This window comes from Mesoplodon densirostris, chromosome 8 (genome assembly GCF_025265405.1).
Source record: "Mesoplodon densirostris isolate mMesDen1 chromosome 8, mMesDen1 primary haplotype, whole genome shotgun sequence".
Lineage (NCBI taxonomy): Eukaryota > Metazoa > Chordata > Mammalia > Artiodactyla > Ziphiidae > Mesoplodon > Mesoplodon densirostris.
In genome coordinates this window covers 8,735,088-8,754,692 of record NC_082668.1, presented here as the reverse complement: position 1 = coordinate 8,754,692, position 19,605 = coordinate 8,735,088, and the positions used below count along the sequence as shown (strand labels likewise).

Below are 19,605 nucleotides of genomic sequence, written 5' to 3'. Positions count from 1 at the left end.
CCATGCATGGCTCGGTCTGGTCCAGAACTTTACTAAGAGCTGCTCATCCTTTTGAACTACCCAGTCGCCACCATCACACCCCTGCGCCAGTCTGCATGGCAGCAACTGCCTGAGGCCACATGCATCAGACTGCTTTCTGTCTTCCCATGTAGTCGGCCCAAGTGCTTACATATGGAAAAATACATTATATTTTAATAAATTGCATTATCATGATTATTTTAAAATCAGGTGGGTGAGGAGGTTATATTAGCTGGGAATTTCATTTTAGGATAGGAAAGAGGATATTACAAAGCATGTGATGGAAGGGGGAGCCTGAGAAGGTGGAGACTCAACACCCAGGGCGGCGGCGCAGCCTCCATGGAGAGCGACCCTGAGGCCTCCCCCCCTGCTCTTCCCAGCGGGCCAGGCCTCTGCGCAGCCTCTACCCTATAAGGCCATGTGAGGGCTGAGCAGGCAGAGGAAATAAATGGGCTCCCCTAGCAGGGTCCTGCAGCTCTCACAGCTTCCTGGAGGGGAGGTGGCTCCCAGAGCCCCACACCGCCCCCCGAGAGGGCTTGGGCTGCCCCGTGCCCCCTGCCCCCGAGAGCCCCAATTAGAGGATCCGGACTGAGCCAGACTTTCAAGGGCAAGTAAAGAACGTTACCTGTCTACAGCCCCTGTTACTTCCTCCAGACAGGTACACACACATTTCCATAGGACAGATGGTTCTAGAAAATGGGAGGCAGGCATACCAGGGTCCTGAGGGCTCTTGGGGCCAGGACGATAGAAAACTGTCCCTTGTCTTGGCTCCTTCCCCACACCTGTGTTCTAGGCTCGGCACTGCTGGGGGGAATGGCAAAAGGCCTGCCTGCACGATTGTGTGGCCACAGCTGGCCTGGCCCGAGACCTGGCTTTGCAAAGACCTGGAAAGCTTAGATGCAAGGGCTTTGGGGTTCAAAGCAAGGCCTGGACACTGGGGAGCAGGGCCACCATGGTGCACCACCATCAAGGGTGCTCCCTGGAGGCAGCGGTGGGTTAGCCAGCACCCCGGGGCTAGCACCCAGCCCCCTTGGAAGGCGGAGCACTGAGACCTTGGGTTCTCATCTGCTCCTCACCCACCCGTACCCCAAAGGATTCATCCACATACTTCTTCCAAACAAATCCAGTGCGCAGCCTACGAGAAAATCTGGAGAAAGAAATTTCCTTCATACGTTCCTTCATACAAACGGCACCCGTCACCCTCCCAGCCTCACCTTGATGGTTGGGCTTCACCACTCACAGCCCAGCTGGGAAACCTTCAAACAGAGCGTCTCCTGCTCTGCCCCCACCGGCCAGCAGGCCCAGAGCAAAGGTGCTGCTACGTCTAAGTGGCTCTGGCTTCCCAGCCCGGGAGCTCGAAGGGGTGGATGGAGACTCACCTCGCAGCAGGAGGTCCCCCTCCCATGGACTTCTCTCACTCTCCAGAGTTTTCTCATGTGATCCCTATGGTCACATAGGGCCTATGGCCCTATATGGCCTATGGTCACTGCACTCCCAAAGGTCTGTGACTCTGAGATGGGACCCTGCAGCTAAGAGCTGGCCAGCTGGCCAAGCCTCAGATGGTTGCGGAGTTTGATGATACTGCCCCTCCCGTTCCTTCCTGGATGTGCTCAGCTCCTGCAGGCTGACCTCCACCCCTGCGGTTGACCTCCATCAGGACTATCCCAGGCTCTCAGCTGGGCCATATTTGCCTGAACCCCAGGGATGGACAGAGTTCATATCATTTTTCCTGGACAGCTTCTCAGCCCCTCCTCAAAGCAAATACTCGGGGTGGGGGGTGGGGGTTGCCTTAGCTCCATTTACCAGAAACTTCTGAGCCTGGACAAGATGCTGCCACACTGTAGCTGCTCCAACATCTCTGCCTACTTCAGCACCTCCCCCAAGGATCTTGGCAGGCCCTGCTGGGACCCATACAGAGGAGGACGAGGCCACTCCCCTGTCCCAGCAGGAGGGAGGAGGAGGTCACCGAGCTGGACGCTGGGGCAGTGTCTGTGTCCCCTCTCCCCTCCTCCATGCTAGGGAGCTCCGCCTCACGCCCACGGGCAGGGAGGCTGGGAGGCAGCCAGCCCTGCCCAGGGAGCCTGTGGGAGTCCAGACCCTTCCTTGTGGGTAATCAACTCGAACATGCTCAGCACAGAAGCAGCCTTCATCTTATACACACAAATCCATTTTAAAGAGTCAAGGACAGGGTGCAGCCAGGCCTCAGGAGCGAGGGGAACCAGACCCTTGGGCCCCAGTCTCCAGGGAGAGAGCTCGCACAGGGCTTCGCGCGTCCTCCCTGCCTCTCCGCCCAGGTCGCCCCTCGCTGCTCCCGGGCCCAGGTCGCAGGCCCGGCCACGGGGAGAGCTGGCTTCCAGTCCCCGCCCCACACAGAGCCCGTGGCAGAGCCCAGAGGAGAGAGACAGAAGCCGAGAACTGAAGGCACTGCTGGGGTCCTCCTTCCCGCTCTGCCTGAGGGAGGCGGGCCGCGCCTGACTTCCCTGTGACGGGAGCCAGGAAAAGTCGCTTTTGGCTGAAGCTGTTTCAAGACAGGTTTCTGTCACTGGACGTGAAGGAGTCCTCTGCGTCTCTGGCGCGACTTTGTAAGGAGTTGAGGCCGAGAGGAAAAGGGACAGGGCCAGAGAGCTTGTAATGAGGGAAGGCGGGGTTGGCCTGGGCTGCTGTGCCCCGGGCCGCTCCAGTGTCTTTGCCCCGACTTCCTTCCCAGGGTCAGAGCTGGGGGCCGGTCGTGGGAGGAAAACAGTGATGGCCGGGCCGCCCGGGTGGGGGCTGTCTCCGCTCCAGAGCGCCTGTGATTTCTGGGAACCGCTCTGCACTCTGACCGCCGGGCTGGCACAGCCAGAGTCCAGGTTCCTGGAAATGCCCGCGGGAGAAGGCGCGGGTGCGCCTGGGGCCCGGCAGGAGCCGAACTTCCGCCGGGGCGGAGCCCAGGTCAGGTCCGACGGCTGCTGTCTTAAGCTCTAACCAGGCCCCGCGCTGACCCCATCCTTCCCAGGCCCGAGGGCACTGCAGTGACGCCCCCCACCCAAGATTAGGGTCACTGGGTGAAAACGCCATGGGCGCCTTGCTTGCTTCCTCTCGGGGCGGAGCGGCTGCGTTGGTGACCGCGGCTCCACCTGGTCCCCGCGCCAGCCAGGCGGACGCGCGGGCGGGCGGCGTCTGTGCGGCTTCCAGGGCGGGGCGGGCGGCGGGCGCAGATCCAGCCTCGCAGAGCCCAGCTCCCCGCGCCGCGCCGGGGCCCGGCGGATGCTCGCTCCCGCCCCCGCCCAGAGCCCGCGCAACCCGAGACCTTCAAGTCCAAGGGCTCCCACACTTGGAGTGCCCATCAGTCCCAATCGACTAGATTGTTGGGCCCCACCCAGAGTTTCTGATTCGGCAGGTCTGGGTGGGGCCTGAGAATGTGCATTTCTAACAAGCTCCCAGATGCTGCTGCGGCAGCTGATCTGGGGACCACACATGGGAAAGCCAGTGGGCCATCCTCCCAAATTCTCTCCTCATCGGCCGTAGTTTCACTTTTAGCTTCAGATGTCTATTAGCAGTAAAAGGGGCAGCAAGGAGTTCTACGTCTTACCCTTGACCTCAGGTTCAACTGAGCTCATGGGACATTCATTATAGGTGGGGAGAAGGGTGAAAAGGGAGATTCAGCGTTACTATGTGCATCTTCTATCATCAGTAATTATTCTTTTCATTGTCACGATTAACCAACTATTTATTTAGTAGCCCAGCTGTCCCTGTCTCCCACACACCCTCTCAAGTCCATATGTAGGTCTCACCGTGAAAGCAGTAGTCATAATGTAAAGTTGGTTTGGGGCAAGTGGATCGGTGCTTAGGCTGAGACAACAATGAGGCCAGGAAATGCTTAATGACAGGGTTGGCGATACAGGCTAAAGAGGTTCCTTGTGAGCCATGCCTTGCTGGTCCTCAAGATGTGTCAACCTGCGAGAAAACCACCAAATTCGATATCTGTAGCATCTACTCTTCAGTTCAAACCAACATACTGCCCTCTATGCTTGCCCTTTGGGAAGGCCATTTTAAGGTCTGGATCTTTTTGCCAACCTCATCCAGGCCACAGAACTACTGGGTGCTGTGATGTGACTCACATCCCTGGAAATAAACTTAAATTGTTTAACAAGAAACCAATTTTTAAGCCATTTTCAGTTGATATAACATATAGAAATTACGTCTGTAATAGTCAGACTTCTTTTGGTTGCAAGTGACAGAAACTCAATTTGAACCAGTTTAAATGAAAACGATGGTTGACTGGAAGAATGCTGGGGTTGGGGGGGAGCAGTGCTTATGCAATGGATGGAGTGAGGGCTGCTCCAGGGAACTCAAGAGTCTGGAACCAAGGATCTGATGCCCCCAACATGCTCTGTTTGCATCGCTCTAGGTAACAGCTTCATTTTCTCAAGCCTTCCCATGTGATGAAGAACACAGCAGTAGTCTGCTCTGGAGTCTCATTTTACAATGAACTGACCACACTTCAACAGAAAAATCCCAGGGAAAGACTTTCATTGGATCAGCTTGGATCACATGCCTATCCTGGACCAGTCACTTGTCAGAAGGATGGGGCAATATTGGTCCAGATTGGGCTGTAATGCCCATCCCTGTGGTCAGGGGTGGGGGTGTGGGGTGCATTTCTAGAAGGGAAGGGATGCTGGTCAAATCCTGCTCATCGGGCAAATGCACTTGTAAGTGACCAATCCTGATCGTGAGGCAAATGCACTTGTAAGAAAAAGTAAAGCAGGCGTGGTTTTTTGTTTGTTTTTTTCTTTGGCAGTGTTGCGCAGCATGCGGGATCTTAGTTCCCTGACCAGGGATCGAAACCCGTGTCCCCTGCAGTGGAAGGGCAGAGTCCTAACCACTGGACCACCAGGGAATTCCCTGGAGTGGTTTTTATTGTAGTGAAGAGCCTAGGGTTCAAAGGCACACGGTCTTGTGTTCAGTTCTGGTTCTACCACTCCCTAGCTATGTGAATTTGGAGGAATTTCTTAACCTCTTTGTGTTATTCATCTTGTCAAAGACAAAACCTGGACAAGGAGGTTGATTTTATTCAGGCTATTGCAATAGGTAGAGCACACCAGGTCAGACATCAGAGTGTCTCCACAGGGTGGTTTTACCTTGGACTCGTAGAGGGAGGGCTAGACAGGTTACAAGTAGGATGATTTACAGTTGGGATGATTTTGCCATCAGGGGAAATCTCAGTCAATTAGCTGAACAGGACATGCTTATCTCTGTATCTAACTAGTTTGGCGGGGGGGGGGGGGGGGGGCACGAACAGTTCTTATCTCAGCTAATCAACCACGAGACAAAGAATAGGAATTTGGAAGGTCTGTGTCTGGCCTGGTGAGCAGGTTCAAGCAAAAGGGGAAAGGTCTATGTTTGGCCTTGTCACAGGTAAACGAGGGCATCATCCATCAATCTTATACGAGTCAAGAAGAAGAGTGGGGCCTCCCTGGTGGCACAGTGGTTGAGAGTCCACGTGCCGATGCAGGGGACACGGGTTCGTGCCCCGGTCTGGGAAGATCCCACATGCCGCGGAGCGGCTGGGCCCGTGAGCCATGGCTGCTGAGCCTGCGCGTCTGGAGCCTGTGCTCCGCAACGGGAGAGGCCACAACAGTGAGAGGCCCGCGTACCGCAAAAAAAAAAAAAAAAAAAAAAAAAGAAGAAGAAGAATGCATGATGAGCCTTATCTAAGTCACAAGAGGAAGGGTAGTTCTTTTTGGTAAGCCCCTTCCCAGAACACAGAAGGGTGGGGGGATTTCTTAACCATCACTGTTTCCCAGGAGCAGGGGGCTCAGGTAAGGTACAACACTGTTAATCTGTAAACCCCCGAAAATATTACCCATCTCATAATGTGGTGTGAGGATTACATACAAGTGGGCACTCATAGGGTTGCCATATTTAGCAAATAAAAATACAGGAACTATAATGTCCTATATGCACAATAAAATAAGGCAATATTTGGGATATACTTATACTGAAAACTTATCTGAAATTAAAACTTAATTGGTTGTCCTGTATTTTGTCTGGCAATCCCTGGCACACAGTGAGTTGACAATAGATGTGCACTTTTATCATTATGAACGGCGAGGTTTATTTTCAATTCATATTACCTGGACAGGGTGTCTCTTCCTGCTAAATACAACCTTTCTTTGAAAACACTCTCAGATCTCAAAAGAGCACTGGCAGGCCTGGGGCCTGGGGAGATGGCCACAGACCATCTTAGGGTTTCTTCAAAGGCAAGCATATCTACCTTCTCCATGCGCTCTTCCCTGTCTCTGGCCTTGGTGGTCTCCACCTTCTTGGAAGCATGGAGATCTGGTCCTCAGTGCCGGGTGGGGAGAGATTTTCTCCATCTCTAGCCAACTCCCCAGCCTCCAGCCCAGAGTTGGACGACTCGCAGGTGCTCTTTCAGTGCTGGTGAACTTCACTTCAAAAGCACCACGCGCAAGGAGAGGGATGATTTGTGCTCCTGTTTTACTTTTAAAAACCCACATTTCACGTGGGGAAAAAAAAGTTTCTCTAAAATCCCTGGAAACTGCTACAGTGGAGTGTAACCCTGGTGCCTGGAGCTTTAAGGCAGATCTTGGGCTACATTGTTGGTTCTAAATTGACCCTGGGTCGCTCCTGTAAAATGGGAATAACGACGCCTATCTTTTTCCGCGCACACCACACTGTAATCTCTTGATGGTTTTGTTTCCAGCCTGGTCGGGCTCATCCCCAGAGCCAGGCACAACGCCAGGCGCAATATTTGTGGAAATGAACCAATGGGAAGTTGTGGAGAGGAGGACGGGTGACGCCACCCAGCATCGTGCAACCCGCAGCGGAGTCTAAACTGCGAGCCGTGACTTCACTTCCGCCGCCTGGAAGCCCCGGGGCTTAGCCCCCTAGGCTCCGCCGTTTGTCCCAGGATGCTCCGCGCAGGTCGCGTCCGGTGATTGGCTACGCTGCTCCACGTGGTGCCAGGCAGGCGGCGGCGGTTGCCGGGGCGACGGCTGGACAAGGGGCGGCCGGGCAGGGTAGGCGCGTGTGCCCGCGTCAGAGCAGCAGGTAAGCTCGTCCCCCGACGCGGCCGGGCCACCCCCGAGCCCGCCGTCCCCGGGCGGGGAGGAGTGGTGATGGGCCAGAGGGCCGAGGCTCTGCTGAGCCCTCTCCCCAGAGGAAAACCCCGACGCGCCAACTCAGCAGCCGCTGCCGGATGACCCCACTTTTCGACTGCTGTCCTGGACTTTGTGGGCCCGAGGCGGCTGCCTGGATATCCCGAGGACAGGCCCAGCTGCTTCCCACAAGTAGTCCCTGATCTTTGCTTCAGTGAGCCAAGCTTGAAGGGGGCTCCATGTCGTCCAGCTGGGGAGTGGCGGCACGAGAGGGTGGCCTGGGGCTTTTAGATCCATCCCTTCCGTTATCTCCATCAGCTAACTGCTCTCCCCAGGCACCCAGGTTGAGTCCAGACTTCATCCAGTCTAAGAAAAACGAGGATGCTTCCTATTCAAATTCGTCTTCCAGACAAATCCCATAGTCTTCCCCTTATTCAACCAGCTCGTACGCCCTAAATCCCTATTATATAGAAATCAGAAGCTGCCACTGCAATCCTCAAGAGTGATTGAAGAAGTTTTCTCTAGTTTTTGCATAAAGTAAAGCCGTGGTTCTCAAACTTGAACGTGCATAATAGTCATCGGGAGAGATTGTGTAAAACAATTTCTGGGCATTGTGTTCAGTAAGTTCAGAGTGATGCTAGGAATTTTCATCTTCGCAAGCATCCCAGGTGATTCTGATTGAGTGGTCCAAACTTTGGGGTAATACTGTGTAGTGGTTAATATCAGTCTGGATTTAAAGTCCCACTTTGTTACTTACTAGTTGAGTTATTGGGAGCACCTTAACCTCCCTGAGCCTCAGCTGCCTCATCTGTAAAAGGAGAATACAAATCAGATTCATCGTTCAGGTTTATTGTGAAAATTAAATGCAAAGCGTTTTGCATGGCATACAATAAGCCCTCAATAAGTGAACTTATTATGATATAAAAGTGTACAGAAAATTCTGTAATTTTTAAGAATGTCAGAGTAATAGAATACCCAATGATGGCTCACATTCACTGACAGATGATCATAGCAGAATCTTATTCAAAAGATGGTCATGAAGAATTTCTCTGACGAAGTGATGTTTATAAGCACAGGGCTTAGCCAGGTGAAGAAAGAGAGGGGATGAGTGTTGCAGGCAGACAGAACAATATGTGCAAAGGCCCTGAGGTAGAAAGGAGCTTGAGTTCTCAAGACAACAAAGTTTTCTTGTTCCAGGGCCTCCAAAATGCTTTTCCCTCTGCTTGGGCTTCATTTATTTATCACGTGTCTTGGGTGCCTACCAGGCACTCTGCTAGGTTCTAGAGATACAAAATTTAAATACAGCTGCCTGCCTTTTTAAATAGGGTAATAAGTATAACAGACGTAAATGTAGGATATAGAGGTATCCCAGAGGAGAGAGAATTGCCTTCATGGGGAAGGAAGGAGAGGGGTTCCTGGAAGACTTCGTGAAGGAGGTCAAGCCCTGACTATGATGTGTCAAATTTGCCCACGAGGTGAAGAAGAGTACATCCAAGGGCGTAGAATCATGAAAGAGCATTTTGTAAGGAGGAATGGCCGGGAGTTCAGTATTACTGGGGCCTCATATGGGGAAGTAAGAATGGAGCCGGGATGGGAACAGGGACTGGGGGTGGTGGTTGGTCCAGAGGAAGGCTGGAGAAGTGGGTGGTCCTCAGACAGTAGCTGTCTTTCTCCTCACACCATGTGTAACTGGCAGGCAGGGGGTCCTGCTTGCTCCTCATTGCTACTTCCCCGTCACCCCCTAACCCCCACCTTTGAAGTCCATGCCATGGGCTTTACCACGGTTGTTTCCCTTGAAGACTGCAGCGCCTGGCTTGCCGTCTACGTCTCCACCCGCTCTGCTTCATTTTGAGGGGTTTCTGAATTCTGGCTGCACACGTTTCTTCGTCCTCCTTACTTATAGGCATCTTTTTCCTCCATCCTCCTCATTTGCCCACTTCTGTGGTCATGAGCTTTTTATTACTGCACCACCTTCAAAATCTTGATTTGAACTATTCATCCCCCTCTCTGAGCACCACCTTCTATCTTTCAAGCTCACTTTGATGTGCCTCTGAAGTAGGTCTTTGACCCCATTACTTTTTCACTGCCTTACAACCCCCTTATGCACCTTCCCTCCCCCTATATATATATATATATATATATTTTTTTTTTTTTTTTTTTTTTTTTTTTTTTTGCGGTACGCGGACCTCTCACTGCTGCGGCCTCTCCCGTTGCGGAGCACAGTTTCCGGACGCACAGGCCCAGCGGCCATGGCTCACAGGCCTAGCCGCTCCGTGGCACGTGGGACCTTCCCGGACCGGGGCACGAACCCGTGTCCCCTGCATCGGCAGGCGGACTCTCAACCACTGCGCCACCAGGGAAGCCCTCCCCCCCATCTTTAACGTGGCTTAACTTCAATGCTCCATCGCTGTTATGTTTGTTTTCTCTTTCCCCTCTCCTGCAAAAGCCTCACCCTGTTAACCTAACTCAGACAGCTGAAAGTGGCTGGAGAAAAGTGCAAAATGGTGCAGACTGGTTCTGTTTGGGATTCAAGTCCATGTATCTTTTTTTGTTTTTTTACTATTATTTATCTATCTATTTGGCTGTGTCGGGTCTTAGTTGTGGCACACAGGATCTTTGTTGCGGCATGGGTGGTGGTGGGGGTCCTTCTTTGTGGCGCGCAGGCTCCAGACTGCGCGGGCTCAGTAGTTGCAGAGGGCGGGCTTAGTTGTCCCACAGCAAGTCCCCAACCTTTTGGGCACCAGGGACCGGGTCCGTGGAAGACAATTTTTCCATGGACGGGGTGGGGGATGGTTCAGGGGGTAATGCACGCAATGGGGAGCCGTGGGAAACAGCAGATGAAGCTTCGCTCACTCGCCTGCCGCTCACCTGCTGCTGTGCAGCCCGATTCCTAACAGGACACGGACTGGTACCGGTCTGAGGCCTGGGGGTTGCGGACCCCTGCCCCACAGCATGTGGGATCTTATTTCCCCGACCAGGAATCAAATCCATGTCCCCTGCATTGGAAGGCGGATTCTTAACTACTGGACCACCAAGGAAGTCCCTCGAGTCCATGTATCTTAAGCAGACTCTCAATGCTGGAAATCCTGCCGGGTTTCCATAGTTGATTTGGTTCCCACCTTCCCTTCTCTTCAAACTACCAACTTGCTTCTTGCTCTCAGCTGATGACCTTGTTTCTTGTTTTGCTTCTCATCACTAAATCTGTCCATTTCTTTGGTCACTACCCATATCCTCTGCCATCCCTCTGTCAGGAGATGTCCTGTCCCCATCCCTGTGTGAGGCCCAGCCCTCACTGGACACTGGCCGCATCAAGGACATTGCTTCCTTAACCATCTCCTCTCTCTCCTGCCTCACCCACTTTTCCTTCTCTAACTGGGTCACTCCTATCAACGTACAAACACGCTGCTTACCACATCTTCCTTCTTAAAAACTCCCATCTCTTTCCAGCCGCCATGCCATCTCTCCTGTCCTTTTTGTCTCTCCTTCCTTACTTCCCTTTCTCTCTTTAACCCTTTCCAGTCAGGCACATGTCCTCACTGTTCTTATCAACGTCACAGCCAAACTCCATTTTGCCAAATCCAGGGATTAGTTCTCCTGTCCTCATCTCCCTTGACCACGCGCAGGCGCAGTCGACGTGGGAAGCACCTTCACTGGGCTTCCAGAGTGTCCCAGTGTCCTGGTCGTGTCTTCCAGCAAGTCTCTGTTCTTGCTTAGTCTGCCCTCTCGCTGACGCCGCAGTACCGAGGGCCCCGGGGCTCAGCCTGGGCCTGTCCTCCTCTCCAGCTGCACTTTCTGCCCGGGGCGGGCGTGCTCATCCGCCGAACGGCCATCTTTGCGCGGACGACTTCCGAACGCTCCTCCCCGGCTCCCGCTGCTGCCTGCGCTCCGTCAGCCTTCTCAGCGTCCCCATGTGAATGTCGGCTCTGCATCTCAGATTTAGGGCCGAAACAGAGCTCTTGATTTAGCTGTCAGACTGTCCCTCCCCAGTTTCCCCAGATCAGTGAGTGGCTGACCCTTCACCCAACTGCTCAGGCCCCAGGTGTCGTCCTTCACCTGTCGCCTCACATGCCACACCCAGTCCAGCAGCAGCCGGCCACCTCTGCCTTTACGCCTTTACACCTGGAACCAGAACACCTCACACGGTTCCTGTCGCTCGTCCGAACTCCCCTCACCGTCCGTTTCCTCTCATGGGGCCCTGCAGTCTCTTCTTGCCCCGGCAGACATGGCGCTCCTTACAAGACGTGAGCCAGGTTGGGTCAGCCCCCTCCCGGCCTCCCGTTGTGCCCGGCTAACGGCCCGGCCAGTCCCCTACACGAGTCCTACTGGACTGGGCCCTGGCACCTCGTTGCCTCCACAGCGTGCCTGCTCTTCTGCCCTAGCGGCACCCCTACCCCAGCACCCGCAGCCTTAGCACTTGCAAATCTGTCTGCACAGGTCTGGGAAGTGCCTGCTCTCTCACATCTCTGCTCACCACTCCTGTTCCCAGGGAGGCCTCCTCTGACCACCCTTTCCTCTTTTTTTCTTTTTATATTTTGGCTGCATTGGGGCTTCGTTGCTGCATGTGTTGCTGCGCGCGGGCTTTCTCTAGTTGCGGCGAGCGGGGGCTACTCCTCGTTGCGGTGCGCGGGCTTCTCATTGCAGTGCCTTCTCGTTGCGGAGCACGGGCTCTAGGCACGCGGTCTTCAGTAGTTGCAGCGGGTGGGCTTCAGTAGTTGTGGCACGCGGGCTCAGTAGTTGTGGCTCGCTGGCTCTAGAGCGCAGGCTCGGCAGTTGTGGCGCACGGGCTTAGTTGCTCCGTGGCATGTGGGATCTTCCCTGACCAGGGATCGAACCCACCTCCCCGGCATTGTTAGACAGATTCTTTACCACTGGACCACCAGGGAAGTCCCCCGACCACCCTTTCTAAAATGTCCCCAGACCCCCTCCTCCGCTGTCTGTCTCCTTCCTTGCCATATTTTCTTCATATCTGAAATTCTTTCCATTTGTTCAGTAAGTAATTTTGAGCACCCACAGTGTGCCAGGCACTGGTCCAGGCACTGGGGATGCCAAGTGAACGCGTGTCTTCCTCATGGAATCTGTAGTACCCCGGGGTGGGAGTGACAGTGAGCGGATATGTTAATGGAAGGATGTTCCTGTCAGGGGATGCTTAGTGCTGCTGAGAAACGTAAAGCAGCAGAAAGGGTAGGAAGTGACCGGGGGCTGGCTCCTTAGGGAGGGTGGTCAGGGCAAGGCTCTGAGGGGGTGACTTTGAAGCAGAGACCTGAGTGGGACGTGGATGCCTGGAGGAGGGGCCACGAGGCAGAGGGGGCAGTGAAAGCAGAGTCCTCAGCGGGGGCAGGCATGTGCAGGGCGGGTCCAGCGGGTGTGCGCTGGAACCGCACAGTGGCCCACATGGCTGAAGCCTATGGAGCAAAAGGAAGAGTGTTGGAGGCCAAGTGGTATAGACTTTGAGATGAGAGTTGGGCCGAAGGAGCCTGGTCTTCATCTATAGGTGGAACCACGGGAGGGTCGAAAACAGGAGGGGAAAGATCACTTGTTGTAGCTTAGACATTGGAGTGAGGTGGAGAGGGAGGTGATGGGAGGTGGTGTGGAGGGACCTTGGGAGAGACGAAGGCATGAGACAGTGACGGGGAGACAGAGAGAATGAAAAGGGGGAGATTTCTAAATTTCGTCTTCTGGACTTGTGTTCAAATATTTCAAACTGAATGCACTGTTATGGGCAGAAAAATGTAAGGTTACAGAATCATGCATTCTTTTTTTTTAATATTTATTTATTTATTTGGTTGCACTGGCTCTTAGTTGCGGCTCAAGGGCTCCTTAGTTGTGGCACGTGAACTCTTAGTCTCTTAGTTGCAGCATGCACGTGGGATCTAGTTCCCTGATCAGGGATTGAACCTGGGCCCCCTGCATTGGGAGCATGGAGTCTTAACCACTGGACCCCCAGGGAAGTCCCAAATCATGCATTCTTAGAACTAGAAGAGATCTGATAAATTCTCCATTTTATTTTACAGATAGAAACAGGTTCCAGTGATTTGCCCCAGATCAGGTGCCAGTGAATGGCAGAGTTAGCATTAGAGCCCAGGCTTTGTAATTCCTCTGAGGTTATGGGCAAGCAGCCCGGGGGAGGAGACTGGGAGTGGGGTCCAGGGAATGGCTGCTTTGGGTACACCTTGGGGAGGGGTGGCAGGAAGAGAAGAAAGAATTACTTTAAAAAAGTTCATGACGTTTTATTTATTTAAGTGTTTTGAAAATATAAAAGATGTTGGGCATTCTTGCACTTAATTTTTTAAAAACTGACCTAATAAATTCTCTGGTGTATGAACCTTGTGTTAACACTTGTGTAAATGCACACCACCTCCTCTTCCGATAGCGTAAGGCTGAATGATTATGGACTTCGGGTGACATTAAAGATTTCTTTTAAGCAGTACCTGATATCTTTTTGTGACTGTTTAATTTCTTTTTTTGCATTTTTTAGAAACTTTTTATTTTGTATTTTTTTATTGGAGTATAGTTGATTTACAGTGTTGTGTTAGTTTCAGGCATACAGCAAAGTGAATCAGTTATACGTATGCATGTATCCACTCTTTTTTTAGATTCTTTTCCCATATAAGTCATTACAGAGTATTGAGTAGAGTTCCCTGTGCTATTCAATAGATCCTTATTAGTTATCTATTTTATATATAGTAGTGTGTATATGTCAATCCCAATCTTCCAATTTATCCCTCCCCCCACTTTCCCTCCTGGTAACCATAAGTTTGTTTTCTACATCTGTGACTCTGTTTCTGGGTTTAATGTTTTTTACTTGGAAGCAGAGTGAGGGATTAGTGACTGTGTTTTTTCCATCAGACTAATTCTAGTGTGTATCCTTTCTTAAAGTAAATGAATTGACTTTATCATTACACTCTATTTTGTTCTAAATACACTTTATGCTCTTGACTGTTTGAATTACACATACCACATGATAGCATGTTAGAAAACTCTAAATAAGAAAAATAATCTTCCTCACTCTCACCAGCAATCCTTGACTGTCTCATTTATACCACCCTCCAGTCCTTGATCACATTCATTTTAAGTAGTTGTCGTAGAAGAGAGAATTACTTTTGACTTTAACCACTGTATTTCCTAGTGCTACTGTAATAAATTACCATAAATTTAGTGGCTTAAAACAACACAGATTTATTGTCTTACAGTTCTGGAGGTCAGAAGGCTGAAATGGGTCTCACTGGACTAAACTCAAGGTGTTGGCAGGGCTTGTTCCTCTCTGGATGCTCCAGAGGAGAATCAGTTTATTACCTTTCCCAGGTTCTAGAAGCCGCCTGCATTCCTTGGCTCCCGGCCCTTCCTCCATCTTCAAGGCCAGCAACGGCGGGTTGAGTCTTTCTCCCACTGCATCACTCTGACGCTAACCTTCCTGCTTCCCTCTTTCCCTGATGAGGACCCTTGTGATTATGTTGGGTCCACCAGATAATCCAGGCTACTCTCCCTATTTTAAGGTCAGCTGATCAGCAACCGTAATTCCATCTGTAGCCTTAATCCACCCCTTCCTTCTATGCAACCTAATATTTTCATAGGTTCTGGGGATTAGGACACGGGAGCCATTATTCTGCCCACTACAGCTATCTTTTTGTTATTTTATAGGTAGTTGGAATGATAGCCTTTGTCTTATGTTTTTGCCTTGTAGAGATTTTTGCTGTGAGAATTAACAGTAACGGTTCAATATGGGGGACCTTCTGGCTCATGAATCAGAATTACTTGGACTAGTGAAAGAGGTATGTTTTACAAAACACAGGTCACAGAAAAAGATCTTGAAAACTTGTAAAGCTTGTATTTTACAATGCAGGAAATTCTGTAATGCCTTGTAATGTTTCTATCATTACATTACAGTTATCTGTTTTCCTTTTTATAATTTTCCATGTATTTATATTTTGTTTTCATAACTAAACTGACATTGTAAAGCTGCTTTTTAGAATTCCTTTAAAGAAAGTTATAAAGGCAACACATGCTCATGGTAACAGATTCAAACAGTATAGAGGTATAAACAGTGAATTTCCCTCCTGCAGTGACCACTGTTAATGGCTTAGTATATTACCTTTCCAGACTTTTTTCTATGAATATTCAAAATATATTCACACGCCTATAGTTTGTTTTACAAGATGTGATGATACCACACACATTGTTTTTCTCTATCAACACTAGTGCAGCATGAACCTCTTCCTGTGATCTGCCTCATACCTCTGAATGCTGTAGAGTATTTCACTGAGTGGCTGCATCATCATCTATTTAACTTGTTGCCTATTAATGGACATTTAGGTGTCCTACACTGAAAGCTTTCGAAGGATAAGACCCACACCTTATGCTTTTTGGTATTCTCTACTGCCTTTAGCAGGGGCTGGCATAGAGTTGGTGCTAAAGAAATGGTTGCTGCTGTTTTACTGTGTGGTTAAACTGTCCATTAGGCATTGAGAGACATGGCCGTGGAGCAAGGATAGGGCATCCACCCTGGGAATACAGCTTTGGAATTTGGTGTGATCATGAATAAATTTTCAAAGCTCTCACAGCAGAGGATTGTGGATAGGGCCTGGAGAAATAGCCACAGTTAGAGGAGGTGGAAACAGAAAGTTACAACTGACACAAACAGTAAAGAAGGGCAGAGAAGTGTGGAGAGCAGCAGTGGAAGTAGTGCATGTCACTAACACAAGGCAGAGGGGCGCTTCAGGACGGGGTAGGGCGGGGATCATTAGTGCTTGAAGGTGGCTGATGACATTGCCCACCTTTTAATGACTTACCTTTTGTTCTTAGGGGCAGGCATTACCTCTAATCCCTCTGTTTCACGTAACAAATTCCCAGAGACCTACTAGACCCAAAGCCATCAGGTCCTTTGATCACTTTTGCCTTTTTCAGGCTGCTGCACATATCATCGTATTTTCTATTAATAATTATAATAAGGGAATTCCCTGGTGGCCCAGTGGTTAAGACTCCGCACTTTCACTGCCGAGGGCATGGGTTCGATCCCTGGTCGGGGAACTAAAATCCCGCAAGCCGTGCGACGGGGCCAAAATTAAAAAATAAATTATAATGCAGCTCACATTTTCCTTCTAAAAACAAACTTATTTTCTGTAAATAAATGTTTTCTCTGATACTGTCTTTCTAGTTTTTTACTGTGTATATCAATAAGTAAATTCTAAGCTGGATCCCAAATTCTCCCAAAGATGACAGTTCATTAACCCCCTTATAAATTTTGTGGTAATATTGAGCTGGTACAATTACATCAAAGATGGTTACTTTGTTGATGTTAAAACAGAAATATATATACATTTATGCGCTTTTTTAAGTAGTATTTAGATTTTGCCGAATTTGAAGACACCTTGAAAACATTTTCAAAAGAATGCAAAATAAAAGGAAAACCGTTATCTAAATCAGCATGTGGCTCTTTAAGGGACTCCAAATCATCGATAATCCAGGTAACATTTTACTTTTTTTGATTTCTGTAGATAATCAAGATGCTCCAAATTTGTAAGAAATGCTGCCATTAGAGAATGTTGGAATATTTCTGGGGACCTGGGCACAATGACTGTTAGACTGTGCACATGTTCATGGATAAATGAGTAATGTCATTTTCAAATCTCTGTATCCTAGGAAATGGGTGGCAACATAAGATCTTTCACATACATTTCTTGGCAAGAAGAAACCATGCAATGCTTAGAAACTAAGACAAATGTGGTCCCCATTCTGAGGAGTTTTAGGTTATTAATTCCAGGTACTGGAGACACAGCAGTGAACAAAACAAAACAAAATCTTTGCCCTCATGGTGCTTGCCTTCTAGTTTGGGGAGGGCAGAGCGGGCAGGGAGCAAGAGTCATATGCAAGGCAGCAGCCTTCCAAAGCAAGGCCTGGGCAGCTGTGAGCCTGTCTCAGTGGGCTGCAAAGGGCAGATATTACATGGTCCTCAACTCTCAGGGTTAGACAGGATCTTAAAAGTCCTCATTTCAACCATTATTTGATTCTCCATCCCATTTGTAACATTCTAGGTAGGTGACTGATTGACCGTGAGTACATCCAGTGACAAGGGAACATACCGTTTCCTGAGGCAGCGTATTTCAGCTTTTCATGATTTTATTATTTTAATAAATTTTTTTGTTTCAATGGACATACTTCTAAGAAAAATATGAGACTCTGTTTGAGAGTCCCACTGAGTAGGTGGAGGTCAGGCCACAGGCCGACTCCCAGTGGCCTGGCACGGGGTACCATTGAGCAGGGGCACCGTCTCAATGGCCTCCGACCCAGTGCCCCTCCAGTCCTCACACACCTGGATTCTGAGCTGCCACCACTTCAGATACAGGCTCTTCTGTCAGTGATGCATCGGGCAGCCTGATGACACCTCCCAACCCTGGAGCAAACTTTTTAGAACATGAAACAAGAATCTAGTCATTATTAGACATGGAAACAGAGGCTGTACTTAACTTGAAAGACCTTGAAACTTTCTGATTGTGAGAAGCGTGTCTTTTCTGCTCATTCAGTAAACAGCTGTGTCCTGCCATTGCAGATTTCCCAAACAAAAATCCCTGGAGCAGTGACTTAGGGACATTTGTTAAGTTGGCACTCAACAAAGGGAGAATTTCCCTAAGCACAGTTCTGTAAGAATGTGTGTGTGTCTGTGTTTATAGGTGATTATTGGTGGTGTATAAATTTTCTGATCTTCATAATGCTGGCTGTGATCATGGTTTATATTTGAGAAGTTAATATTTTGTGACACTATGAGTTGTAACACTGGATTGCTTTATGTGTAGATATTATTTTAAATGCGGGGACCATTTCCAGGTACAGAATATGATTCACAAATTGGGAGTATTATGTTATGGCACAGTAAAGGTTTGTAGTCCAAGGTCTACAAATGTAGAGTTTAGAATAAAGTGTAGATGGGCCATTTGACACATAGACTTCCTTTGCCAAGCCATGTTAAGAAAGTACCTTGACTCCAAGCTTTAAAATACCCACAAGAGTCTGTGGTCACCTCATTCACACAATCACTGGACCTCTCACAGGACAGTCCTCCCCAGAGTGGCTCGCAGGGTTCGCTCAGAGCTCAGCAGAGGTGAGCCTGGGGCAGGACCAGGCCCCAGCAGCACACCCTTGGGAGGCTCCCCTCCACCTTGCATCAGTCAGTGACAAGAAAAGGGGATCCTCTGGCCAGGTTCCCCCAGTTTCTTCCAGAGGTGGCGGTGCTTAGCTGCTTCTGCTTTATTTTGGTACCCGCCCTGCCTGCAATTGCTGACCAGGTGTCCTTCACTGTTTCCAGGGCTGAGAGACAGAAAGAGGCCAGTTTTGAAGAGGTAGAATTTCATTGTAGGGCTTATTTTGAAAAATTCTGAGTTTCTTTCAAATGTATGCCAATCCCTTCCAGACTAAGGTAATATTCAGAGACAGTTGTTCTCGGTCACGTGACGTAGAGAACATTTTTGTAAGATTCACAGTGGAAGATTCCTTATCAGTGAATGTCTTTGACTTAAGGATGACCAAACAATGTAACATTGTTCTCTGTACATTTCTATTTTATAATGTTAAAAAGTTTGATTATAAACAAATAGAATATGTAACCTTAAAAAAAAGACAATTTTACAGAAAAAATGTAAAACCATTAAAAAAAGTATAAAAGAACAATGACCAAATAATGGTGGTAAATAATGGTGGTGATGGGTTGGGGAACTGGTGATTCTATAGAAAATGCACTCCAAGAAAAGCTTTTGCAGTTGAGCACAAAATGTAGGTCTGAGGATCTTGGGCATTTGATACAAAAAGGAAAATAATATGAGTCACAGGAAGTTCTTTTGATTCTGCCTTATACCTAAATCTGCAAAATTACGCAGCAGGTATTTGTGATGGATCAGTTATCATTTTTCCTGTGAGACAGGTGACATGGGAACTGCCACCACCTTTCTCCAGAATTCTCTGTTTCAGCTATTGCATGGCGAGTCGGGAAGCTGTCTCTGCCCCACATAGTCAGACTGGCACAGCTCCGAGGTCGGGTTGGTGCCGGGCCTGTGCGCCCTCCTCCATCTCCAGCCCAGGCTTCCTTGTTCCTGGAACGGGAGGGCCCGGGCAGTCACTACCTGCGTGTGTTGGGCTCCGTGGTTACTTCCCACACTGCCCTCTCTGCCAGACATGCTTCTAGCAACAGCGGGCACGTGACAGCACCCACCTCCCAGGCCTGGGATTGACTGTTCCATGTGGCTGAGCTCCCAGGCGCTCAGGGACTTGGCAGTTGTGGTGTCAGCAGCTTTCCATAGGTATGAGGTTGTTCCACTGAGGTCTGGCTGGGCTCTGGGTCTGGCCTGTTCTCATCAGTTGCGTGCAGTGGATCAGCAAGTCCAAGGGGCGACCTCAATGTATTCATTTGCCTATGAGTCTCTGGGCTCAATCTTTGGCCTATGCCTGATTCCTTCCATTTCAGAGACCTTAAATGTTGTATCTGTTCTTTAGAATGCTCAGA

At 49.7% G+C, this 19,605-nt stretch overlaps 1 protein-coding gene across 1 annotated transcript in view; it reads left to right on the top strand.

The window, feature by feature from the left end:
• The first annotated feature begins 6,986 nt into the window (after positions 1-6,986).
• Positions 6,987-19,605, top strand: part of ARMC9 (armadillo repeat containing 9) — a 142,113-nt gene continuing 129,494 nt past the window's right edge. The window contains 3 exon segments of the mRNA XM_060106995.1: positions 6,987-7,071; positions 14,800-14,887; positions 16,454-16,579. Coding sequence (XP_059962978.1) covers positions 14,837-14,887; positions 16,454-16,579 — 177 coding nt within the window. The 5' untranslated portion in view covers positions 6,987-7,071; positions 14,800-14,836.